The following is an 18,509-nucleotide window of genomic DNA, read 5'->3' on the forward strand; positions in this document are numbered from 1 at the left end:
CCACTGGCTGGAGTTTTGACGTTGTGTTTGGTGGTAAAAACAATAACTTCAAACTTTTAAGTTTGGCAGAAATACAGGCAGGATGTGCTGGACAGTTGTCAGTTACCAACATGATTTTTCTTTTGTTATACACTTGCCTAGTTTTAATATCCAGTCTTCAAAGATATCACTTGTCATCCATGCTTTTTTATTAAAGGTATAGTCAACTTTCAAAGATTTTGTTCCTCTAAAACACCTTGGGTTTTTTGATTTTCCAATGACTAAAAGTCTTAATTTTTCATTTCCTGTCATATTTGCTCCAACTAGCAGCACAGTGATTCTTTCTTTGCTGTTTTCCGCCAAAACATTTATCATCCTTAAAAGCAGGTGTTCCATTCGATAAACATTTAAAGAATAAACCCATTTCGTCAGCATTAAAAACATCCTTAGGTTCTTATTCTTCCAAAATCTTCTTTAAGGTATTGTTCCTCCAACTGTTGCAATCTTCTTCGCTTACATTAACACTTTCTCCACAAATAACCTTTTCCACAATTCTGTGGCGCTTCTTAAATTTATCTAGCCACCTAGTGCTCGCATTAAATTCTCTATGTCCAAGGGCTGTGCAAATTTCAGAGCTTGTTGCTTAATTATTGGATCCAATATTGGTATATTTTTTTCACATATCATTTGCACCCATTTTAGAACAGCTTTATCAACATCTTCTTATATACAAAACTTAATTCGCTTCTTGTCTGCTCCTCCTTCAATTGCATTTAAAATTGATTCTCGATTTTTTAAAATCGTAGATAAACTGCTTGCAGGTATGCCATATTTCTCCGCAATATCTTTTTTCTTAAAACCCTGGTAAATGTTATGAAGAATCTTTGCTTTATCATTAATACTTAAACACTTTCTCTTTGACATTGTTTCCGCTGTTGTTGTTGTTTGGTTTTTAGGAGCATTAGCAACTTAGGCCATATTGCTCCGGAGATATGCGGTGGTCATTCCCTGACCTTTCTGCATCCTCCGTATTTGGTGGTGACGGGCTCGAACCTCGGTCTAATCAAGAAGCGTGTGCTATGCACTGCTGCTCCTACCCACCTGGCTATGAAAGTGCGCTGGCCATATAGTGAATTGTTAGTACTGCCTACTCAATGACGTTCACTTGCCAATTCAACAGTATCACATGACCTTTCCTATCGATCACTTTGAAGAAATATACGACATTGTGAATTTCTTTTATTCTGCTTTCATTCATATATAAACAAAACAAAATTTATGGTTAATGTATGCTGTATGTTACTTTTCAGAAAAAAAAAAATACAAGAGCATATAGCCTATGCAAATGATGACAAATTGTTCTAAAAGAACGAAATTAAAAAAAAAAAAAAAAAATTTCACGAAACCATCTAGTGGGAGTCCAGTTAGATGAGAATGGATATATAATGATTGACAGGAAGGTCACATGGTATGGTTGAGGTGAGAAGCAAATGTCACTCAATAGGTGTTACTAAAAACAGACTATGGTAGCATTCTATGTATTGCCGCCGCTGCACGCTAAAGGTTTACCGCAGCGAATTTCATTTTCCCCTTAGCCAACATCAATTTAAAAATCTACCCTATTTATTGTAAAGTTTATGACCACTTTTAAGAAAACCCATTTGGTTTTATAACTGTAACAAAAATGAAACAAAGACCCCTCCCACAGGTGTCAATGGCCACAAGTGTTCACTAAAAGGATCATTAATTCCAGATGCTAATGCGCAATTTCCGAGGGAAGGAAGCCGTATATTTGAGCAGCTGTTTAGCAGTAAATGCTTGAAAATCTTCAAAAATGCTTTTACTCATTTTTTTAAAAACTTGTTATAGAGAGACTAACACTTCGCTATATGGGGTTAATTTTACATGTAATTTCATTTCAAGGTGCAATGTTTTGGGAAAAAATTCTTAATATAGAGAAATTCGTTAAATAGAAGTTAGTAATAGAGAAGCTCCACTGTACTCATAAAATAAACGTGTGGTGTGGACTAATGCACGATTGCTTACTAGGCCCATTTATGTTTGCTGAAAGAACAATAACTGGTAATATTTATTTGGATATGCTTCAAGCTTTATATTTTCCCTCAAGTTGAAGACACAGAAAGAGAGAAAGTAGTTTCTATGATTTTTCAGCATGATGGTGCACCGCCTCATTTCAGCCATAATTGTGCAGAATGCCCTGAATGACAGATTTGCTGATCATTGGATCGGAAGAGGTGGGCCTGTGCCTTGGACAGCAAGAAGTCCTGACCTGACATCATTAGACTTTTTTTGTGAGGCTACATAAAGAACTTCATCTATGTGGAAAAGATTTGCGATCTGCACCGTTTAAGAAGGGTGGGAGCATGGCTGCAATAGCAACCATTATGCCGGAAATAATTGAGTGCCTGTGGACACAGATTGACTTGGATGTTTGCTGAGCAATGAACAGTGCTCACACTGAAACATACTAAGGTATGAAGTAAAACTTGAGATATTCCTGTAGATATTAACAAATAAATCAAGTGATTGATGTATTTGCATTGTTATTTTATCAATGACCCTGTATATGCAAATGCCTTATAGAAACCTAATAACCATTCTCTATGTTATTTGAAACAAAGTGCAAAGTTGCATTTGTCCACACAAAGATAAAGGAGGATTAAGATTACATGCCCTTTGTAACAGCCCATAGTGGTGAGATTTAAATTCACAGGATTATATAAATGGACTTTCTCAACAAAATAAAAACTAGCAAAGCAACTTCGTACAAAAATTTAAGACACTGCTAATGTAATTCGCTTTAAAACAGCTTCTATTTTGCAAGACTTCCATATTAAGGTGTTGGAGAAATTGGAATTCAAAGTTAATAAACTTGTGCAGTCCTGGTTTTTAGCTAACAAGATTACCAAGAACATCTGCTGGAAGCTTCAGGCAACAGGTTGTTGACTCTCGCAGTTTTATGGGCTTCCAACGATCCATAAAACTGATATTTCTTTATGGCCTATTGTCTCTTGTTGCAACATACCTACATATGAAGTTTCTAAATATGCTGAAAAGTTATTAGCACCTCTTGTTGCAAAAACTGTTTCTAGTAGTATGCATTTTTTGCGTATTATTAAAGATTTTACTATTTCTGAGAGAGAGAGAGAGGTTATGGTTTCCTTTGATGTGGTTTCCCTGTTCACTTCTGTTCCAGTACAACAGGCCATTGCCTGTGCAAGATGTCTTTTGAATGGGGATACCACATTAACAGACAGAACCTTGCTCTTACAGCCAATATTTGTACCACTCTCAATCTGTGTTTAATGGGGGGGGGCATGATCATGTTCAATGACTTGCTATTTCGCCAAATACAGAGCACTGCCCTTGTTAGCCCTATCATGGCCAATATTGCCATGGAAGAACTTGAGTCTCTTGAACTTACCTTGTTTTCTTTGATATTAAGCGATTATTATTATTATTATTAGCCATATGGTGCAAGGAAGCCTGTGGCTTATGCTGCACCAGCCAAAAAAAACATTTCTGAGTTACCCTGAGAGAGAGAGAGAGAGAGAGAGAGAGAGAGAAAGTAGAAGGAAACCACCAAGAAAGAGAAGAATGATGATATCCAGCTCAAGATCCTGGGTGTGCCTAGCCCATACTCACCAGATGTGAGCCCTGTGGTATGGCTGAAAATGTTCCACTAAATCAGACAGATCAATCAAACATACTATATTGAAGTTCTGACAAGGCCATATGAAAAAAATTGAAGGAAGAGACTTGATTTGTGGAAAGATGGTTGAATTCTCTGTTAGTACTATGCTGAGGCACAACACATTCTATAATTCCAAAAAACAAATTCTTGTGTGAGACCATTAGCATTAGCATTAGTAGAGGCATTTGATGCAAGAAAGAAAGCTTATGCAGCATCAGCCAAAAAAAAAAAAAAAAAAACCACTTCCACTTCACCCCTCTGTTCGTTCAAAATACCTGTCCAGCTGAGCCTTAAACTTATTTAGGCTATCAACCTCCACCACAAGGGATGGCAGTCTGTTCCACCAACCAACCACCCGCTGGCTAAAGGCAAATTTCCGCACGTCTATACTACATCTGTCTTTCCTCAATTTGAATTTATGCCCTCTCAGGTGATTTTTCTGAGCTAGAGGAAGAATCCCATCAGCATTGAGCATGCTTAAACCATTCAAGGCTTTATACACCTCTATCAGATCACCTCGCTGGTGCCTAGTCTCCAGACACTGTAATTTGCAAAACTTAAGCCTTTCTTCGTAAGAGCACCCCTTTGTTCCATTCACTAATCTTGTTGCCCTTCTCTGTACTCGTTCCAGCAGCTCTACATCCTTCTTGAAATGGGGCCTCCAGACCTGTATACAGTACTCTAGGTATGGCCTGACCATTGCCTTGTACAATGGAATAATCACCTCCTTATCCCTGCTGGAAAAATTCCTGTATATCATTGACAAGACACCACGAGCTTTTCTTATAGCCTGTCTGCACTGCTCAGAGAACTTCATATCTGCCTGCACAATTACCCCCAGGTCCTTTCATTCTCTACAACTGACAGTGTAGTACCACAGAGTTGATACGTTGCTCTGGGGTTGCTGTTTCCCATGTGTAGTACTTTACATTTGTCAATGTTAAACTTCATTTGCCACCTCTCAGCCCATCTGCTCAACCTTTCCAGATCCTGTTGCAGCAGTGTAGTGTCAGTAGTGTCCTTGACAACCCTGCCAACCTTTGTATCATCTGCAAACTTGGACATTAAGCTTGATATACCATCATCAATATCATTTATAAATACAGAAAACAATAATGGACCCAACACTGAGCCCTGAGGGACTCCACTAATAACATTAGTCCACGATGAGCAGTGTCCATTGATTACCACTCTCTGTCTTCTCCCACTCAACCACCCCTTTATCCATAGCAGCAATTTGCCTCCAATGTCACACTGCTCCAATTTGTGTAGCAGTCTTCCATGTGCAACAGTATCAAAAGCCTTTCTAAGATCCAAGTATATAATATCAAAGTTATTCCCTGCATCCAGTTCTTTTGTGACTGCATCATAGTATCCAATCAAGTTGGTCAGGCAAGACTTCCCCCTTAACAAAACCATGCTGTGTCTGAGCTATAACTGAAGTCTTGTCTAAATGATCCTGCAGTGCTTCTTTAACCAGTGCCTCCATTAATTTTCCTGGAACAGAAGTTAAGCTCACAGGTCTATAGTTACTTGTGTCAGCCTTTGATCCTCCTTTGTGAATTGGGGTCACATTTGCACATTTCCAGTCTATGGGTACCTCCCCTGAGTCCAAGGAAGCTCTCATAATTATGGCTAAGGGTTTGCTTACTTCCTTTGCTGCCTCCTTTAATATAACTGGATAGATCCCATCCACCCCGGGTGCCTTTCTTGTGTTTATCTTCAACAGTTTCTCCTCCACTTTACTCCCAGTTATTTCAAGATTCTGTAGCTTACTGCTAGAGTTGAATACACCTCTGGCATTCCCCTTGCTGAATAACTCCTCATGTGTGAATGTCGATGCAAAATATTCATTTAGTTTGTTAGCTACCTGAGCAGGATCATCAACAGTTGACCCATCAATATCAAGTGGACCAATCTGATTCATCCCCTTCCTTCTAGAGTTTACATAAGTAAAGAACTCTTTGCTGTTTTTCTTTGCATCCCTTGCCAAGGATTTCTCGTAATCTGCCTTCGCCTGCCTAACCTCCTTTGTAACTTGGTTGCATATCAACTTGTATCTATCATAGGCTTCTGTGTCATGTGTTAATTTGTAAGTATCCCATGCATTTTTCTTCTCTGCCATATGCCTCATTAGTTCATCTGACATCCATTTTGGCCTAAACCTTGAACAATATTTCTTAGTTGGTATGTAAAGCCTGGTAGCCTCCAAGATTAGTTCCTTGAATGCTTCCCATTTTGAGTTTGCTGTTGGTAACATCATCAGTTGGTCCCACTGTATAGAATTTAAATACTGTCTCAGTCCATCGTAGTCGCCTTCACGGAAGCAATAACCCTTCCCTTTACCCCTAATGGTAGTTACCTCTTTCAGTAAATCCCACTTCAGCACACTGTGATCACTGCCACCTAGTGGTTCATTTATCTGCAGATTCTTAATGCATGAAGAATCACTGCTGATAATCAAATCAAGAGTATTACTCCCTCTAGTTGCCTCCTGAACATGCTGATGTAGAAAACAATCATCCAATAAATCCACAAAAGCCCTGCTAGTGTGTGAGTAACCAGCCCCCAAATTCCAGTCAATATCTGGGAAATTAAAATCTCCCATTATAAGACTCTCTGATTTACTAGCCCACTCTATTTCCCTGTACAGTTCCTTATTATACTCATCAGAGTCATTAGGCCTATAGCACACTCCTACTCTCAATTTTGATCTCCCAATGCTTATGTCACACCAAACTGACTCAACACTGCACTGTCCAGCGATGTCGACTGGCTTCACTTCCTTGGTTTTTATGTGTTTCTTAACTAATAGCATAACCCCTCCCCCCTTCCTATCCTGTCTATCCTTTCTGTAGACGTTGTACACCCAAATTGCAGTTCTGCATCCCTTATATCTGTGTGACACCACGTCTCTGATATCCCAACAATATCTGCCTTTGATGTTTTGAGCAATACCTCAAATTCATCAAATTTATTTACTAAACTCCTAGTATTGGTGTACACGCAAGTATACCTGCACCTGTTTCTATTCTTAGCTACCCTAACACAACCCATGTGTTTATTTGTACCGCAATGGCTTCCAGCAGTCTCTGAAATACCATGCATCTTGTTTTTCAGGCTTCTGCTCATTCTAATAGAAGCAGTGCAAGAATCTCTTTCACCTCTGCCAGTGGCTACTGTCAATCTATTGGTCTTTGTCTCCCCCCAAGCTAGCAGTTTTCCAACCCACCTAACACTGCCTCGATAGCATCAGCAAATATTCTTGCACCCTTTCTATTTAAGTGTATCCCATCCCTGTAGAAGCAATCTCTCCTGTTAACAAGTACAGTCCAGGCTGAAAAAAATTCTACCCCTTGAGCCTTGCACAATCTTTCCAGGGCCGAATTGATCGACAAGGCTCTCATCATATACTCCCTCCTATCGTGTCTGGGCAGAATTGCAGACACTTTCAAATTCAACCCTAATTCTCGGCTTTTGTTCAACAGTGACCTGTACTTGTTAAGTAATTCTGCCGGTCTCCTACTCTTAATATTATTAGTGCCAACGTGTACAACTATATCACCTTTTGTGCCCTTAAAAGATGATATTCGCTCTACAACTTCATCAACCTTTGCCCCTGGCAGACATACCCTGGTCCTGTTCCACCTATCTTTTTTACAAAGCATGTTCCCCGTTTCCCTGACAATAGAGTCACCAACAACTACTAGTTCCTTCGGGACCAGCGCATTCTGCCTTGGGGGTTGTCTCTGTGTCACGCGATGCCCAAGTGCAAGCTCTGGCGTTGATGTGGGCAGCTGAGAGCTTGATGGGCCCCTCAATTTAGTTTCTTCGAGGGCATCCACCCTGTCCTTCAAGCTCTCATATAGGCCCACAAGAACGCCGAGTTGTTGCCTGATATCGATACACTCCTTGCATCGCGCACACACAAAGACATCCCCCTTGGCAGTATCATGTCCCGTACCCGATTGCTCTGCAAACATCAAGCAAACAGTGCATTTTATAAGGCTGTGAGTCAGAGGACAACTGCCCCCCTCAGTTCTGCTCTGAGCCACAGCGCTTCCATTAGCTTGAGCCTTTTGCTTTGCTGCTCTGGTCTGAGTCATGATTCTATTAATTTATTAATTCATTATAATTAATTATGTTATGTTATTAATTATATTACGTTTGTAATCTAAGTCGTTATATGTATTTATTTAAACGTACAATTTAACTGCTAACGAAGTTCAACTAACGCTATCTAGTACGGCATACAACTATCGTATCACAATGGCGGGAAAATTACGAACGCTAGCGGAGTTGAAACACGTGGAAACCTTTACCGATACTTTTATGCAATTACAAGGCCGAGTAAAGAATAAATACACCAAGTTAATCAGAAAATCACAAAATAATGTTATACTACTAAATTTAAATCAAAAGTTTTAGAAAAACAATAATTTCAAATCAATAAATAAGAAAAATCCACTTAGCGGCTTGGAACACGACCGTCTCTAGTAGCCTCGTCAGCAGACGAGGTTCCTAGACCTGTTCCTATCACTCTCTGGTGTTGTTATGTTGACGATATCTTTGCCATTGTCCCTCGTGGATCAGAAACTCGACTGCTGCAATATCTCAATTCCCTATCACTTTTCATTCAATTTACGATTGAACTGGAGATCAATAATACTCTTCCTTTTTTGGATGTTTTAGTCCAACGTGGTTCGCGTTTTGTAACTTCCGTTTTCTGGAAACTAATGTGTGCAGGCCAATTTACCAACTATGAGTCTGCCCACTCCCCTGGTCATTTGCACAGCACTGCTCCTGCATTTATTCTCCCATGCTTGGATGCACTCTAGTTCGACTGGTGACAGGCAATTGGAGTAGGGCTGAGCTTTCAAATTGCAGTTATCCACTTCAGGTTCTAGATAGATGTGAGCTCCAGGCTCATGAATGTTTCACAATCTAACCATCCTTGCGTCAATGAATTTATTTATATCGCCTACATCTCCTATTATCCGGGCGTGTCGGAAATTCTTGCTAGGATTTTGTGTCACCACCATATACGATGTGTGCAACTTCTGAGGAGGAAATTACATTCTATTATTTCTAAGGTGAAAACACCCATTCCTCTTCTTTTATGGAGTGGTTCCGTATACCACGCATAGAAGAAGTTATGTAGTGTTATGTAGGTAAGTCCACCAGGAGATTGAAAGATCGGGTTACTGAACATGAGGTGGCTCTTCGAACCAGTAATTTTGAATGCTCTGTGGTCACAGAGCATTAAAGGATTCAGCAGCATAATCTTGATCCTTGAAGGGATATTTTAATCATTGACTATTCACGTGATTACTGCAGTGCTCATGGCTAGAGGCACTGCACATAGCTAGCAGTAATAGTACCATGAATCACAAGAGGGGAGTGCACTTGCACCCCATTATGGAATCTACTGTTTTGCAGTGCAGTGAGCACTGCTGATCGTCACGTATACGTAATTCTGTTCTACTGACACCAGACTCGTGATGCATGATTGTGCTCAGTTGACTTTTGCTGCTTTAACATATACTGCAATACACCATTCACCGATTAAGCTGATAAAGAGGCATTTCATCAGCTTAATCTATATTTTATTAGTTTTGTCCATTTTTATTGTATTTTAATGCTTTTATCTTATTATATTTTACCACTTATTTTATTTTATATCTGTTTTACAGTTTTATTATTTTATGTGGATATTTATTTATTTTAGAAAATTTATTTTAAATTTATGTTAATTCAGTTTGTTGGTCATTGCTAGAAAGTTTTGTATTAGTACAAAAAATCACAATCACATTAAGTACAAAAGATTTCAAATATGAAATCTTAAAGCACATTTACCTTGATTAACAACTAGAAATTGTATTAAAAACATAAAATGCAGCTAAGGCATTTTTTTTAGCCTCACTAAAAAAAAAAAAAGAAAAAAGAAAAGGTTCTTCACTGTTGCCACTAAAAGTAAAAAACATGCAAATGGTATTAATGCATTACAAATTTGGCTACAATTATGTAAGATCTGAAAAAGAAAGACAGGAAGTATAGAAAAACTTTTCTAGGTACAATTATTTTACACAAAGTCTCATTTACAAGTCTTGTTCTGTGACCCAACTCCTCATGGTGTATATGGGCACAGGGCAAGCTTTCCAGGTGATCACCTTCCTCGTGGCAAGATGGCCAGAAACAACTAAACAACAGAAGCCACACACACTATATAAACATAACATTACACATCTCTGGCCTTTTACAGAAATCTATATTCATCACAGTGTACTAATGCAGAGTTGAACTAATGTTCTGGAGCTGCTGTACGTAAGATGCTATACATGTCCGCAAGTCTCGTTCACGTAAAGAAGAACAGTGTTCATTCATTCACATTTTACCTCTTGAATTTTACAAGGAATTATTACACCAGAGTTTAAATAAATGAACTATTGGTACCAGAGAAATAAGAGATATCTTGAATCTTTTAACTTTCAACGTTCTCCTCACACAGAATATGCTAGCAAAACCTACTTAGCATCCCCTACAGTGAAAAGTTACACTGTTAGCATATTGTTTCACAGATTATCAACACATATAACATTGACTGGTTTTTTGTTGTAATAATATTAATCATGAGACCTAAAATTGTTTCATAAATATATTGATTCAATTTAATGAATGGTTTTATTACCTCTCATATCTCTCATACAAATGTGCACTCGTGTAACACATGAAAACTTTCTGATTAATAAAAGAATATAAAAATGAAGTTACAAACTGACTTGGAAAATTCATTTTATGTGGGAATTCTTTTAGTCTTCCAAATCACAGTGTGCTGCATATTTCATACCATTAATTATAAGTGCTTTATCATTAAAAGTAAACCAATTTTTCTAAACCACAACCATGTTGAGTAAGAAAGATTTAAAATAAGCCACTTTTCCACGTGAGGTATTTAATTCATTTATTGGCATGCAAAGGACAATTGGTACAATTTGATCCCAAACAATCGAAACAACTAAATAAATCAGTGATGTTTGAGATTAAGATCAAAATCTGGCTTCGGACTTAGGTTTTTGTGTTCTATAAAATTATGTACAAAGAAATTAACAAAGGTTAACAATACATGATTAATATTTATCTTTGCAGCACTGTAAAAATGATCTAGATTTATAGTTAACTTCTTTTATACTAACGGGTTCTAACTTTTTCATTAAACAGAAAATTTTCCATATCTAATCTTAAACTCACAAGGAGTACTGGTAATTAAGAAAGATTTAAAAGATTTAAAGTATTTAATTAGTTTGTTTTATTAGGTTTTTTTTATGCAAAGGATGATTGGTATAATTACACTCCAAACAATTCCACCAACTAAATAAATTAGCTATATTTCAGATTTCAATAACAAAATCAGTCTTCAGGCATGGCATTTTGGGTCCTATAAAATTATGAGGATATACTGGGGTGTCTAAGTTTAATCAGATACATGTTATTTTATTCTTGTATTATTCTACACCTGCATCATGATTTTCAAAAGAAACAATCAGAAAATATTTCTAGCATTATGTCTATACTTCAAAACAAAGGAATATACTCATACTTCATTAAAATAAAAATTCATATCTCCCACCTGTTGAGATATCATGGTTTAGCAACAAACTCACCATTTCTTGTTCCTGGCGTGCTATTAACCTAGAGTTTTTCTCTTCATCTGTTGCTTTACTGATAACAATATACCTTTCTTTCTTGTCATTAGTCTGTGTAGACATATCAAGACCACTAGGATGTCTTTCCTTTACTGACTGGTATACTAATTTTCGTAGAAATGCATTACAGGGCATCAAATGTATGATGTCCTTATCACTAGACAGAAGACTTTCTATCTGCTTACTAGGAGAAAAGAAACAAAACGAATTTTATATAAATAATAAAAACCATATAAAAAAACCTAGAGGAAATTTTTATAGACAAATATAGTAAAAAAAATTGTTTGATCAAATGAAAAGGCTTGAAATTAATTACATAGTGCTCTAGTAGAACTTGTATCCATTTTTTTTTTATAGTGTACAGATACAAAAAAAAAAAAAAGTCAAATGAAAGGCACTGATCTCTCAAACTGTAAGACTACACCATAAGTTAATATCAGTAAGGGCAACACATGATGCAAGGAAACAAACACCAGCCAAAATAATAACAACAAAAAATAACCTATTTAACTTCCCTTCTAATAATTTGTCTAAATATTCTTTAAATTTATTCAAAGCTCACTTCCACAAGTCTAGGTAGAAGTTTACTTCAATAACTGATTAATGTCTAGCTAGGGTGCGGGCAAAGTTTTTACAGCTCCAGTTAATACAGAAGTTTTTCTTAAATTTTTACCATTTTACTGACTTAACTGGCATATTACTTTATTTTCTAGAAGTAGCTTTATATTCCTAGTTACAATACTTAGTTTATTTTGAACTTAGATAGAGAATTTGTGGGTTTTTACTTAGTATCGGTAAAACTTGTACCATTTGAAACTTGCCACCATTGTGTAGTATCGATACAGAATAATATTACATATATCTCGAACTTGATAGCATAAGATATAACGCAAAACTAAATATCGTAATACATAGCACTGTAATAGTAATCTGTTAGCATAGTATAGTATTGGCAATTGATAAATAAAAATTAATAAATAATTTTAATTTTTATTGTAAATTAAATTGTATTTAAATGGAAATCATACCAAATGTTGCAGCAAAGCAACGTGTGCAAAGTAGCGAAAATGCTGTGGTTCGCAAAAGAATCAAAGGGAGCAATTCTCTAACTCACCACAGTCTAAAAAAATGTGCAAAATGCAACATATTTGTGGTTCCACTCTCAAACAGGACATGATCTAGCCATGGAGAATGTCTTTGTGTGTACTAGGTGCAAAGTTGTGAAGAAATTAGGTGCCAACTGAACGTTCTGAAGGGTGTCTATGAGAGCTTTAAGAGTCAAGTAGATGCCCTCAAAGGAATTAAATTGGAAGGGCCCATCAAGCTCTCAACTGTACAACTCAACACCAGAGCTTACTCTTATGTACCAGGCAACACAGCAGCAACATTCAGGGCAGAATGCGCTGATCCCACAGGAGCTAGTTATTGTTGGTGACTCAATTGTCAGGGAAACATGAAATATACTGTGCAAAATATAGGTGGAAGAGGACCAGACTATGTCCACCAGGGTCAAAAGTTGATGACGTAGTAGAGCAGATATCATCTTTAAGGGCACGAAAGGTGATATCGGTGTACATGTTGGCACTAATGACATTAACTGTAGGAGATCTGCAGATTTACTTAGCAAGTACAGGTCAATATTGAAAAAAGATTGTGAGTTAGAGTTAAATTTAAAAGTGTCTGCAATCCTGCCTACACACGACAGGAGGGAGTATATGATGAGAACCTTGTCAATCAATTCAGCCTAGGAGAGATTGTGCAGGGCTCATGGGGTAACATTTTTCTCAGCATGGTCTCTGCTTGTTAACAGAAGAGATTGCTTCTACAGGGATGAGGTACACTTAAATAGAAAGGATGCAAGAATATTTGCTGATGTTATCGAGGCAATGTTAGGTGGGTCAGAAAACTGCTAGCTTGGGGAGGGATTCACAGACTAATAGATTAACAGCAGATGCAGTCAGAGTTGGAAATGATTCTTGCACCGCTTCTATTGGAATGAGCAGCAGCCCGAAAAGCAAGTTGCTGGAGTCATTAAACAAGTAAATACATGGGCTGTGTTCGAGTAATTAAGAGTAAGAACTGGTGCATTATACTTGCATGTACACCAATGCTAGGCGTATAGTAAATAAATTTGATAGATTTGAAGTGCTGGTTAAGATATACAAGGCAAATATTGTTGGGATATCAGAGACATGGTGTCACTAAGATATAAGTGATGCAGAAGTGGAATTTGGGGAGTACAATGTGTACAGAAAGGATAGGAAGGGAGGAGAGGTTATGCTTTAAGTTAAGAAACACACAAAATCTAAGGAAGTGCATCCAGTTGACATAGATGGACAGTGCAATGTTGAGTTAGGTTGGTGTAACATAAGCATTGGGAAAGCAAAAATGAGAGTAGGAGTTTGTTATAGGCCTAATGACTCTAATGAGTACAATGAGCATTGGGAAAGCAAAAATGTAGGAGTTTGTTATAGGCCTAATGACTAATGAGTACAATGAACAATTATAAGAGAAACAGAGTGGGCCAGTAAATCAGAGTGACATAATCGTGGATTTTAGCTTCCCAGATATAGACTGGAACTTGTGGAATGGTCACTCGCACACTATCAAGACTTTTATGGAATTATTGGATGAATTTCCTACAGAAGCATGCTAGATAGACAACAAAGAGTAACAATCTTGATCTGATTATCAGCAGTGATTATTTATGCATTAAAAATTTACAGATAAAGGAACACTAGGAGGCAGTGACCACAGTGTGCTAATGCAGAATTTACTTAGATTTTTTAAGTTCTATACAGTGGGACCAACTTGATGTTACCAACAGCAAATTCTAAATGGGAAGCATTCAAGGAAGTAATTTTGGAAGCTACTAGGCTTTTGGTTCCAACTAAGAAATACTGCTCTAGGTTTAGGCCAAAATGGATGTCAGATGAACTAATGAGACTCGTGGCAGAGAAGAAAAATGCATGGGATGCGCATAAATTGTCAGGTGATACAGAAGCTTATGGTAGATACAAGATAGTCTGTAATCAAGTCCCAAAGGAGGTTAGGCAACTGAAGAGATTATGAAATATCTTTGGCAAAGGATGCAAAGAAAAACAGCATATACTTCTTTACTTGTATAAACTCTAAAAGGAAGGGGATTAATCAGATTGGTCCTCGTGATATATATAGTCTGACTGTAGATGATCATTCTCAGATAGCTGCCGAACTAAATGAGTATTTTGCATCTATGCCTCCGTAGCCGAGTGGGCAGGAGCGGGAGTGCAGTAGCACATGCTCTTTGAGTAGACCGGGGTTCAAGCCCCTGACTGCTGAATACGGTCAATCTGCCAACCCGCACTGGACCAGCGTGGCAGATTATGGTCCATTTCCCTCAACATGAATTGTTGAGGAGGCTTCCATCCTGCAGTGGGTTGATAATGGCTGCAATTTACTTTTTACTTTATTCACACATGACGAGTTATTCAAGGAGTAGAGGGCCAGATGTTTATCAAACTCTAACAGTGAGTTATATGATTTTGTAATAACTGAGAGCAAAGTAGAGGAGAAATTGAAGTTAAACGTAAGAAAGGCACCTGGAGTAGATGGAATCTATCCAGTTATATTAGAGGAGGTAGTAAAGGAAGTAAGCAAACCCTTAGCTATAATTATAAGAGCATCCTTGGACAGAGGAGGTCCCAATGGACAGGAGATGTGCAAATGTATCTCCAATTCACAAAGGGTGGCATGAGTAATTACAAATCTGTTAGTTTGACTTCTGTACCAGGGAAAATAATGGAGCCACTTGTGAAAGAAGCATTGCAGGATCATCTGTACAAGACAGCAGTGATAATTCAGACACAGCATGGGTTTGTCAAGGAGAAGACTTGTTTGACCAATATGACTGAATACGATGATGTGGTCACAAAGGAACTGGATGCAAAAATAATTTTGATATCATATACTTGGATTTCAGGAAAGCTTTTGATACTGTTACACAGGGAAAACAACTGTACAAATTGGAGCAGTATGACATTAAGGGCAAATTGTTACAATGGATAAAAGGATGGTTGAGTGGAAGAAGACAGAGCGGGAACCAATGGATACTGCTCTATGTGGGCAAATGTTATTAGTGGTGTCCCTCGGGGCTCAGTGTTGGGCCCATCACTGTCTTGTATATTCATCAACGACAGTGCTTTTTTTGTAAAAAAAAATAGGTGCCGGTACTCATTCTTTGCTATCAAGAAAAATTCTGTGCCGGCACGCAGTGGGTGTCAGCCATGCCAGCTGTTTCCGTCTGTTAAGGAGATCACGTGACACTGGGTGGAGTCAGCACCCGTCAATCACGGCCGTATCGCTAGCAGTTGGAACGCTGTACCCAATACTGAATCTCTACCACACTGAAAATTAAAAGGATATGAAAAGTAAACTAAAAACTTATTTCCTGATATTGTTACTTCAGTAGTAATGTTTTTGGAATAAGAACAACAAATTAATTTTATTAAGCATAAATTTATTATACAAGTATATAAAAAATAAGTCAAAGGTGAATCTTATTTAATAAATAAAAAATAAGTAAAATGTAAAAATAAGTACCAAGTAAAAAAAATAAGTAAAAATAATTTCATAATGAAGTTTTATAAAATATTCCAAATTTTTATTAAGTTCTCATCCGACCCAATGTGCCGAGTTCTTTTCTTACTGTTTGTGTCTGTTGCTAGATGATGTTTCCGAAGCAGCCACGAATCAACGTATTTTGCTGGATCGAAGCGTATCAGCGGTGCCTACAATTTTAAGAAACTGTTTTTGTCATCATCGAAGCTCTGGTTGGGCTGACAATCAGATTCAATTGTGAAAATCCTTGTTCACATTCACTTGATGAAACTGGTATCGTACTCGGAGCATTCATTAAATTCTTCAATTCTTCCGAAATCGTCTTTTCAATTAGGTATTCCCGAAACTCACGAATTGTATCTCTTTCATTTAACTGAAACCTAATTGATAATTTTCTAATTTCATTCTCACCAAATGTCACTTGAGAGTTAGTATCTTCAGGCCAATGTTTCCTATCAAGTACTCAGACCGACGCTGCGAAATCAGCACTTTTACTATCAAGCAGCCTGCTCTCCACTGATTGTTTCAGTCCTATAGAAAGCCCCTGGATCGATTGGAGAATAATTTCTGTAGTCTGTCCCATGAAGTGAAACTCCTTGAAATCGTAGATTTTCGGCAGCTTTGGCGGCATTTCTGTAATACTGTCCCAGAACTGTTTGTCTTTCAAGAAAAAGTTGTACGACAATTTCAATTTTTTTATTCGCACTGTGCAAATCTATATTGTGCTCCTGCAAATCCAAGCTCAAGTCTGATAATTCTTGAAGAGCATCACACATTAAACCTAAGTCTAATATAAAGTTTGTAGTCATAATTTTCTTCTGGAATCTTTCATATGTACATCTTTCTTTTTGGTCCCGCATCGAGTCATTCTTTGCTTCTTGAACATGATTAACATCTCATAGTTATTCCAAACAGCTGTAACAGACCGGAAGCTCGATGCCACCCATCGTGTGCTTAAAATTCTGCCAATTTTTAATAGTTCAATATCCAGCAATTTGGCACACACCTTCAATTCTCTGGCATTTTTTGGCGACGGGTTATACATGACAAAGTTTATCAATAAATGCTTTAAATCTATCGATACCTGCAATGGATTTCACAGTATCACCAACTGATAGTTCTAATCGGTGATTAGTGCAATGCCACACTATTAAAGGAGGGAATTTTTGTTTCATTAGTTTCGTAACGCCACTTTTACTACCCATCATAACAGCTGCATCATCACATGTGACACAAACTAAGTGAGTTCTTAAACAGTTTTCTGTCATATGACTGAAGACAATCGAGCAGAGAATGAAATATCCCTTTTGCAGTAACACTTTCGAGTTCAATCAAGTCCAGAAACAAATTTACAGGAGATCTCATTCCACAGTCAAATATACAAAGTTCGAACGTAAATTATCAAAGCGGATTTCCTACTCACCGTGGTCGATTCGTCAATTATCAGTGAAATTTTACTGTTCAACATAACGATTTTATTAACCAAATTTTTTCTCATTTCATCACTAATGTGGTTCAAGATGTTAATGCAAGCGTTTGTTGAATGAAGAATACAACCCATGCCAATCACATTTAATTCCTGTAAGTCAATCCCTGATTCAAAATTATGAAAAGACTGATTTTCTTTGGCCACCTTATATGAGGTGCGAAAAATTTTTGCTGTTATTAATTTTTCGTGCGATAAACTCTTTAAACACAGATTTTCAAGGGGGCCCTTTCTCAGCTTCCACAAGCAGTTTTATATCAGCTTTATGTCCCGCTGTTTCCTTGTAATCGAAAATTTTCTTTCTTAAAGACAATAGCTGTTGCTGTCTGCTTTCGCCAAAATAGGTAACTTCATTATTTGCCCATTCCTTAGAAATCTTCATGCCCATCTTCCTTTCCACTCCAAGAGTTCCAATTTGTTTACATAATGCACAGCCAAGTCTCTTATTTTGATAATTTAGCCAATTATACTTCGCACAGAAATCGTTTTTTTGATCAACAGTCCAGTAACTTGGCCAGTCACTTATGTCAGTCATCCTTTGCTGTTGGACGCAGATACCATCAGGAACAAAAGCAGTGTTTGACACAGTTTCTGTAATTAGGTCTTCACTCACATTTTCACTTGTTTTTAATTTCTGAAATATTGAGGGTGAGAAGAAACTAGTAATTCTTTTCATTTTGTACTTTACAGTTCAAGATAGCTTTTTTTAATACTAATTCACTTACAATCTCGTTACCGCATGGGCAAATAAATAAAACTATTGCGTCTGAATTGAAAATGCACAAATACAAAGTTGTGTTGAACAAACTTTTACATTGTAAAAAAAGCCACAGAAACATTAGTGGCGAACCAATAGGAGCCCCTACGAAATGGCATTTCCAAAGGAGGGGAAGTCAAGAAAGAGGTACATAAGTTTCCCAAAGTGGGTGGTACTTCTTAGATGAACAGAACACCTGCAAAAGTGAGATAATCCCCAATAAAGTAAATCTACAGTCGGAACTTCTATATAACTAAGTCGATTGTTCCT

The 18,509-nt window shown here is 37.4% G+C and overlaps 1 protein-coding gene across 1 annotated transcript in view; it reads right to left on the reverse strand.

The window, feature by feature from the left end:
- The window catches only part of LOC150083034 (poly(A)-specific ribonuclease PARN-like), a 504,128-nt gene that overhangs the window by 278,337 nt on the left and 207,282 nt on the right, over positions 1–18,509 (reverse strand). Inside the window, exon 8 of the mRNA XM_090376989.1 lies at positions 11,356–11,581. Within this exon, the coding sequence (XP_090233115.1) occupies positions 11,356–11,581 (226 nt within the window). The remainder of the gene's footprint in view (positions 1–11,355; positions 11,582–18,509) is intronic.

The sequence above is a fragment of the Mastigoproctus giganteus genome, chromosome 7, assembly GCF_048544385.1.
Source record: "Mastigoproctus giganteus isolate SK-2022 chromosome 7, ASM4854438v1, whole genome shotgun sequence".
In the NCBI taxonomy this organism is placed as follows: domain Eukaryota; kingdom Metazoa; phylum Arthropoda; class Arachnida; order Uropygi; family Thelyphonidae; genus Mastigoproctus; species Mastigoproctus giganteus.